Genomic DNA, 9,631 nt, shown 5'->3' with positions numbered 1-9,631 from the left:
TTTCTTTCTTTCTTTCTTTCTTTCTTTCTTTCTTTCTTTCTTTCTTTCTTTTTAAAATTTATTTATTTTTAGTTTTCAACATTCATTTCTACAAGATTTTGAGTTCCAAATTTCCTCCCCATCTCATCCCTCCCCCCACCCCAAGATGGCATGCATTCTGTATCTCTCTTCCCCTAATCTGCCCTCCCTTCTAGCTCTCCCTCCCTTCTCTTATCCCCTTCCCCTTCTATTTTCCTGTAGGTCAGGATAGATTTCTATACCCCATTTCCTGTATTTCTTATTTCCCAGTTGCATGTGAAAACAAATTTTTTAACGTGTTTTTAAAACTTTGGGTTCCAAATTTTCTCCCTTCCTCCATCCCCACCCACCCTCATTGAAAAGGCAAGCCGTTCGATACAGGTTATACATGTGTAGTCAAGCAAAACACTTCCGTAGTAGTCATGTTGTGAAAAACTAAGGATATTTCCCTTCATCCTATCCTGCCGCCCATTTATTCTATTCTCTTTTTTGACCCTGTCCCTCCTCAGAAGTGTTTGCTTCTGATTACCCTCTCCCCCAATCTGTCCTCCCCTCTATCATTCCCCTGTTCTCTTGTCCCTTCCCCCCCCATTTTCCTGTAGGGTAAGATAGATTTCCATACCCAGTTGAGTGTGTATGTTGTTCCCTCCTTGAGTGTGTATGTTATTCCCTCCCTAGTTTTTTAACATCAGTCTTCCTCCTGTGATGCAATGAGTCATGTATTCACAGTCCCCAAAGAATTCAAAGGACAGTAGAGATAGATATAGAAATGATTGGGCCATAATATCTTACCAATGAACAATTTTGAATGAATAGCTACACAAAAGAATGTAAGTTCTTTGAAGACAGGACTATTTTTGTTTGTCATTATAACCCCAGCAACTAACCCAGTTCCTTGAACATATAGTGCTTATATAAATTGATTAGATGAAATGCTTAGACTAGATTGAATTGATAAAGAATATTATCAGAGTTTCATAATGGAATAAGCAGTAGGCTATGTATGTAGTAAAAGTAGAAGATAATTAATTGATAGGCCATGTGTTCTACTACTATCAATGGAGTCTTAGAGGAAAACCTCCAGAATATTGGAGTGGACCCCTCTCCGCATGAAGGACTTATAAGAGAACATGGACAGTGATTGCACAGGCACGGATGAATTGAAATTTACACTGTTGGAGAGAGTATCCACTTTGGTGAGATCATGGATCCATAAAATAATTGAAGTATTTAGGAGAAACTTCATTTTTGCTTATAATTTTTTCGTCAAAAGCATGGTCTGGGAACTTCAGTTATTGTTTCCTCATTTCATCAGACAACATATAGTTGACTCCTACAACTATCTAAAAGGCTTCAAAGGAGTGGACATCTGACCTTTGGAACTTTGGACTGGACCTGTGATTTCATTGACATAGGAACTCCTAAGGTGGTAACTCCATTAGTGTAGGTTGGCACCTGCTTTGTGACACTTAGTCTTAGAAAATTGCCTATGACTCTGAGAGCTTGTGATTTATCCAGGGTCACACAGTCAGTAAGTGTCAGAGGTCTGGAGGCCAGGTCTTTCTGATCTGGGTGTCATCTCTTGATCTGTTATTCTGCTTGTAGCCTTTTAATTCATTATCAGTGGTTGAATTAGATCATCCCTATGCAGTGGCAAAGTTAGAACTCGCAGTTGCTTCATTGCCTATGCCTGCCAGTACCATCTCCCAAGACAGAAAAGCTTTGCATGAGTGATAGGACCATTAGCTCACTGTTGCATGGTAGCTGGGCCTTAAAGAATTATGGCAGCAGTTTAGAAATGTCAGTATTTCTGTGGGCATAGGTATATTTGTTGTTGTTTCATGCGTGTCTGACTCTTCATGACCTCATTTGGGGTTTTCTTGACAAAGATACTGGAGTGGTTTGCCATTTCCTTCTCTAGCTCATTTTACAGATGAGGTAACTGAGGCAGACAGGGTGAAGTGACTTACTTAAGGTCACAAAGATAGTACCTGAGGCCAGATTTTAACTCAGGTCTTCCTGACTCCAGACCTGCGCTTTACCCACTGCACTACCTAGCTGCTCAATGTAGTGGGTAGAATTCTAGAGTTGGAGTCAGAAAGTCTTGGGTTCAGATTTTGCTTCTGGAACTTACTACATAGTGATGATAGATACATCACATAACTTCTCTGAACCTCAGATTCCTTATATGTAAAATAGCATTAGTAATGCCTATCATAAGTAATACCTATTCATAGAGTTGTAAGGCTCACATAAAATTATGTAAAGAGTTTTATAAACTTTAAAGACTTTTCTATTTTTTTTTATGTTGAAAGAGATATGGTCCCAAACCAACCTGTTGGCATAGTAATAAGGGTTTTTCTTTTTCTGATTTTATTCTTTTGGAAGGGAAACTTATCTCAGGGACTAGGGTCATTGTCTTTACATGCCTAATTGTCCAGTGGTTTGAGCACTAGGGAAACCCGCTGACCTCCTTGTTAACAGGATACTGTGAAGTACAACATCCCAGGTCTTGTGTCCTGCCTCAGCTGGTGTGTGGAGAGTTTTTGGTTTCTGAGTCAGGATATAGGATGTTCAACATGGCATACCTTTATATTATAATTTTCAGTAAAATGTTTTCTTTTATTGAAGTGAATAATTAAAGTTGATTTTATGATTACTTGTAAATCATTGAAATAAGAAGCTCTACTGTGATATAAGCTTATTAACTTTGAAATGTTTTTTCCTACAGAAAAGTTATATCATTATTTATACAGTTATAGTCACTTTAAGAATTATTAGTAGACAAAAAACAGAACTCACAAAACAAACAAATTAGGGAATGATTTTCGCTTTATGAATGGAATAATGAAAATATCTCTTTGAATAGTAAGAACTCTATGATCTTTCCTTGATGTTGGAGGGCATTTTAGGAAAAAAAATACGTTAAAGCTTGTTAGTAGTAACTCGAATCAAGAGACAGGAAACCAGGTTTAGTGGAATCAGGAAGAATTTGGTTCAAGTCCTGCCTCTTATACAGTCACTGGGTGACCCTGGGTGCAACTCCATGAGAACTTGTAAATTGGCGAGGAAATGGTCTCAAATGAATTTAAATATTTTGAATTTCCTACATGGAAGAAAAATGTCAATAACAAAAATCCAATGGGAAAATGTGATTCAATGTAAAAAAAAATTAGTTATGCCAAATTTTCAAGGAAAAGATACATTGAATGTACTACCAAACTTAATTTATCCTAGGAAAACTACATTTTAAAATTTCTTTCCTGTCAAGTTTCTAATGAACCTCAACATTTTAAAAGTTCTTAGTCTATGCTGAATATTTTGATATTTAGTTTGATTTTATCACTATTTCTGTTTAACCTGTTTTAGTTAAGTATTTGGGAGAGCTTAATTTTATTTCATGGTTTGTCATATTGTCTTTTAGTTTGTTTCATCATAGATGCATTTTTTTCTTTATTTGTCTATAGTTTGTATTCTATCTTTTTGAAACTAATTTCTGAGCTGAGTGGGAAATATATGAAGTTTTCTCTTTTGCGACAAGCAGCAGATGTAAACCTTGAAATGCAGTCAAACACAGCAAAATGCAGTCAAACACAGCAAAAGGTTTCGGTAGGAAATATAGAACTAGTTATCTCATGACTAATATGCTTTTTTCCATACTGCCTAGGAGAGGTTGCATGCAAAATAACACTTGCTATCTCTTGTGTGGTGACCTTTGTATGGTTTATTTGTGATCCTGTGCAAAAAAAAAACCTATTTAGATGGAAATCACTGCTTTAACTCAATTGCCCTTTAAAATGCAATTGGCCTTTTATTTTTCGTAGGTTGAAGTTACATTATGCATCATATGAGCCAACTATAAGGGTGTTGCATGACAGGCACCATATTTTACTGAGGCAGAAAATGCTTACCTCCTTGGAAAGAGACAAAGCAGTTGGGCAGGTAACGAGATGATTAGTCAAAGCTACCACAAAACGATCTTCCTCTTCCCCCCACAACTTATTTTTGCAGAATTTAGGGAAAAACAAGCATTGTTGTATTCTCCAAGATATATTAAAATAATTTGTTCTGTTAACTGTGCCTTTATTAAAAAAAGAAATTGGAAGCTTTCTCACCAGTATCTTTTAGCCACAAAAATATATAGTTCCATTGGCATTTATTATATCTCTTAGCCTATAAAAGCAGAATTCATCAGAGCTATGTGTATATTTTTTCCATAAGCAGATGCTTTATATGACTTGTTAACACTAAGGGCTTGCATTGTATTATACTGTATGGTTTTAAAGAGCTTGAGATACATTATCTTCTTGTAAATGTGATTTCTAGCCATCCCTGCTGATGGCTGGTTTGACTTATTGTTTCTCTAACCCAGACTCAGTCTTCCTATCTCCCACATAGACTTAGGAGAATACCAGAGAGGCAATGTGGTCTAGATTAAAGAAGGCAAAGATCAGAGACTTGGGTGCCAGTGCCAGCCCTGCTGTTATCTAGCAGTGTAACCTTAGGAAGCCAGCTCAATGGAACCAACAATTGCTAAGTGTCTTTCAAGTGCAAGCAAGGTATTGGGGATGCAAAGATGAAAAACAATAAGGTCCCTGCCTTCAAGGAGCTTACGGTCTAATAGTAATAGGAAATGTGCACAAAAAAGTTTGCATATATTGGACAGCTCGGTGGCGCAGCGAATAGAGCACTGGCCCGGAAGTCAGGGTTCAAATCCGGCCTCAGACCAAACACTTGACACGTACTAGCTGTGTGACTTTGGGCAAGTCACTTAACCCCAACTGCCTCACCAAAAAAAACCAAAAAAACAAACAAAAAAAAAGTTTGTATATAAAAGGTAGAATGTAGTCAAAGGAAAGATACCGACAATGCTGACAAAACTGAGAAGGGAAAGAGGTTATTCTGCTTGAGGAGTCAGAACAGGCTTCATTAGTAAGAGGACAACTAAACTAGGCCTTGAAGAGACAGAAGGATTTTGACAGGATGAGATGAGTTGAGAGTGTACTGCAGAGACTGAAGGATGGCTGAGACAAAAAGTACTTGAAGGAAAAGTACTATGGAAAGGTTATTTGGAGCTGGAGAACAGATAGAGACTTTTAAGTTTCAGGTTAAAGAATTTCTGTTTTCTGCTGTAGGCCAGTAATTATCAAACTTTTTGGTCTTGGGACCCCTTTATACTCTTAAAAATTATTGAGGACCCCCCAAAGAGCTTTTCTTTACATAGATTGTATCTATTGATAATTCTTGTATTAGATATTGAAAGTCTTAATATTGTTTTAAAAATAGATTTGACTTCATAGACACCTGAAAGAGTCTTGAGATCCCCCAGGGGTCCCTGTATCATACTTTGAGAGTTATGCAGAAACAATTGGTTTCTGAGCAGGTGAGTCAAATTGTCAAACTTGTGCATTAGGAAAATTGGCAGCTGTATGAAGGTTAGACGGGAGAAAGGAGAAGAGTTGGGAGGTTGATGTAATAGTCTAGAGAAGAAGTAACAAAGTCCTGAAATAGGGCAGTGGAAGTTTTAGTGGAAAGGACAGATAAATGCAAGGGATATTGTGAAGGTAAAAATATCAGAAATTGGCAATCAGTTTTATATTGACAGTGAGGAAGAGGAAAGACTCAAAAGTGACTCTGAAATTTCAAGCCTGACGGGAATGATTCTGGAACAATTAACAGAAAAAGGAAGTTGGGAGGAGGGTCAGGTTTAAGGTGAGCAGGAGGATGTTATTTTAATTTTGGACATGTGGAATGAGATGTTGGTAGAACATCTTGGTAAATATATACAGAAGGCAGTTGGAAATGTGATACTTGCCCAGGGTCAAGATGAAATGTTTCCCATGTAGATTTGGGAGACATCTGCATCGAGGCAGCATAATTGAACCATAGGAATGGATGAGATCACTTAAGCATTTAACTTCTTGGTGTCTTAATTTCACTGTCACATGGGGATAATAACTTTTCTTCTTATCCTATGTCATAGTTTTTGAGAGGAAAAAAAAAGAGAAAATAGTTTGAGCTTTTCAAAAAAGTATTATATAAATATACTGTTATGATCATTGTTACCATTTTATTAAAACGACTGTTATCTTATTTCTATACTGCTCAGCCTGGTCTAGTTCTAGCCTAATTCTAGAAGTAAAGGTCTGGACCGCTCTAAGCTTAAAGCTCACTTGTTTTCTGGTCAAGTGGGCCACCAAAGTGCCAAGTTGGAGAATATTTCAAAGGAAGTCTAGGACAATCCCAGAACTAATTAAAGTTTTGTGTGTTGTTTTCATTTGGACTTGGAATGTGGTTGTAGTCCAAGATTCATAGGCTTCCTTTGGTATGCCCTGAAAGAAGAGTAAGGCATCATATTAGGCACAAAACATATGTCCTTTATGACAGCCCATGATGCTTTTTCTTCTTCTTTTTTTCTGATTGTAGCAGACTCTTTGGTCTACCTCTAGTTAAGACCTGCATTGCTGAAATTGAGTAAATTGCCATCATTGATTATTCTGTATTTTGTTTGCTGATGACTTTCAGTTCATATAACTAACTTTGCTATTTATTCATGATTCCAGTAAGTTTGTGAATGTATTTATTCAAATATTAGCTGTTAAGAATATGGCAATAGAAAATAAGTCCAGAACCATGAGAAGTATCCAATCTTCTTTCTCATCAGAAATGTGTTAGCCAGAAGGGGTGAACCTCCACTCCAAATCCCACCCCTCAAGCATTGAAGTGACTGTTCCTAAGAAAATTTTTGCTCTTGAGCTGAATAGCTCTTTGTGTCTTGGCATACCTCAGGTCCAATGACTCTGAAAACTTCCTTCTTGCCTTTCTGGCAGGAATCAGCCCTTTGTTTTTGTGAGACATATCTCAGGAAACTCCTAGATTGGCTTTAGCCAAAATGAAGGTTTTTCACCGTCTTCCCAGTGTCATGCCTGTAGTGCCACCAATATCTTCTCTTTTGTTCCTTGTGGACCCAATTTTTTTTCATAGGATTACATTCCTTAATTAATACTTGAAATCATTGGGAAAATATGATTCATTTTATAGAAATTTACTTTGAAGGCATTTTTAAAGGAACCACGTTTATTTTACTTAGAAACACTTGTATTGTTTATGGAACCTGAAAGTGACGTGGACATTATTGTCATCTCCCAGTGATAAAATTTTATGATTATATATGCTTTAAAAAAACAGAGGCCATAAATAATTCAAGATAGTTGATAATCCAGCAGTTTAATTTTTTCTTTTTACTGTGCATTTGTACTTATTTTTTCATATAGCCAAGTAATATGTTCTCAAAATTTATTCTCAACAAAATTAAGAAATTGGATCTTTATTATAAAATTTAAAAAGATAAGTAAGCAGTTCCTTTATCCCATTCTGATCTCTATTTCCTCCGTGGAACCCCGACCACATTGGGAATAAAGAATTCTCTTTTAGGACTGTTAGCACCAACCTGAACAAGCTTCTTTCATTCCTTCCCTGTAGCAAGGAATAGTTAAAGTTTTTGCATTTTAAGGCTTTTCTTTTTCAAGTATATTGAGAATAAAATCAAGAGTATAATATGTAAATAAGGAAAATAATTAAGCATAGTATACACAATACTATAGGCTGTCAATTGATTGTAAACAAGATTTGCTACATCCTTACAGATAAATTGTAGTGTTGATAATTTATCTCTTATAATTGGAAGTTTAATCAGAGCTTTAACTTATCATTTCTTTTATTCCTAATGATAGAAAAATTTGGCTTTAGAAAGGGATTTTGGATTTCATGATGACCAATGAATTTCTGATCCATGAGTCAGTAACTATCTGATGAAATACATTTGACTTCCAAAGATAGATAGAAAGCTTAGTAGTAGTTGTTGTTTTTAAAGTGCATTTTATGAAAACTAATCTATCCTTTGAATTTAATGACATTATAATCACCAGTAAAGAAAAAGGTTGCTAATGGCTGGTAGGATTGAATAAGGAGAAAGGATAGAATAAAATGGATCAAACTGTTGTCTTGGCACATCTCTCTATATACATTAGAGGAATGACATTTTTAAAGGTTTAATTTGTTAGAGAAAATCTAAGTATAATTTTGGGGTGGTTCAATCTTTGTTTCACCAACCAAAACAAATATTCTTTAATATGAAATATGTTTAAGTGAATAGAGAGCCTTTGTGGGCAGAACATCTAATGGAAAGTATTTATTAAATCTTGGATAAATCCTTGAATAGTAATGTTTGCCTTCTATCCCATAGATACATTACAAGACTGCATGAAGTAATTATATGTCAGTTTAAATCAGAAGAAACATCTTACAAAACAAAGTACATATTATGAATGTCCAGCGGTGTAATATAGTGGAAAAAGCACTGGGCTTAGAGTCAGAATACCTGGGTTCAAATCCTGGCCTGTGACTTTCAGTCATGCGAACATGAGAAGGGCACTTACCCTTTCTGAGTGTCAATTTCCTCATTTATGAAAAAGAGATAATTACTATTACAAGATTCCTCACAGGGTTGTTATATGTATTTAATGTGATAATGTTTTTACTTTGTAAGCTTTAAAGCACTAGATAAATGTAAGCTGTTATTAAAACTAGCAAAAGTTTTTGATTCATAAAATCATATAAGTTATTTTTAGTGTAGGCACTTTTATAAAGAATTCATTTTTCATGTCTTCAGATAATTAGTCCAAGAAAAGTAATTATCCTTCCATTAAAGTTCTACTCTGATATCATCATTGTGTGGAGATGACCTTGTTTTCTCAAAAGCTATGCCATATGAGTATGAACTGTAGCAGCCCCTACCAAAATAAAATCTAGACTTGGAAATGGGTCAGTTATATATTGTGTATCTGAAACTTGGAGAATCTCGTCATTATCATTATACCCATAAGGTGAGAGATGATTTAACTATCACAGCTCTCTAAGACCGTATACTCTGTTTTAGAGGGACTTAAATCAGTGGAAGGAGTACCCATATCAGTGTAATTATAGATCCTTGATGTTCTTAAGATAGATAAGCATTCCAGTCCATTTTGATACTTTATGATTAGAATGGGCCTATTTAAGTCATGTGTTTAATTTAATTGGTAATACAAGAAACACAACCTTACAATGTCTGTTTTATTCTTTAGATTATAGGACTTCAAACAACGTTAAGGAATTTGGAAACAGGACATAGTCTCCAGGTCCCTGAGATTAGAGGTAAAACAAATTTAGTAAACATATACCCAAACCGAAGTATATACACATGATAGAAATGTTTGTCATGGAATAAACAGCTTAATAAGTATAAAAATGAGAGCTAAGTAAGAAAATTTAGAGAAAGGTAGCTATTATCAGTTCTCTGGAGAGAAGAGGAGGGAATAGGGTTCAAGAGAGAGAGATGGGGTACTCTAAAATGTAAAAGCCCATTGAGGCCGGAGGTGTTTAAAAAACAAACAAATAACTGAAGAGCTATAGAAGGACCTCTCTGAGGAACTTGATTTTAAGGGAATATGAACCAAAAAATGGAAGAAGGAGTATGTAACCAAAAAAAGGAATACAAAAGAATGGCAAAAATCTGTAAAAAGAGTGTCAGGAGTGTTGAGGCTGAGAATGAACTGAGGCCTCCCCACAATGT

At 35.7% G+C, this 9,631-nt stretch overlaps 1 protein-coding gene across 2 annotated transcripts in view; it reads left to right on the top strand.

Moving 5' to 3' along the window:
• SPAG16 (sperm associated antigen 16) overlaps window positions 1-9,631 on the top strand; it is a 1,197,624-nt gene that overhangs the window by 84,233 nt on the left and 1,103,760 nt on the right. For both annotated transcript variants that reach the window (XM_027873434.1, XM_027873435.1), the window contains exons 7-8: window positions 3,843-3,960; window positions 9,144-9,213. In XM_027873434.1, coding sequence (XP_027729235.1) covers window positions 3,843-3,960; window positions 9,144-9,213 — 188 coding nt within the window. The remainder of the gene's footprint in view (window positions 1-3,842; window positions 3,961-9,143; window positions 9,214-9,631) is intronic.

Source organism: Vombatus ursinus, unplaced genomic scaffold, assembly GCF_900497805.2.
Source record: "Vombatus ursinus unplaced genomic scaffold, bare-nosed wombat genome assembly UNPS02014802.1, whole genome shotgun sequence".
Taxonomy (NCBI): domain Eukaryota; kingdom Metazoa; phylum Chordata; class Mammalia; order Diprotodontia; family Vombatidae; genus Vombatus; species Vombatus ursinus.
This window is presented reverse-complemented; position numbering and strand designations above follow the sequence as displayed.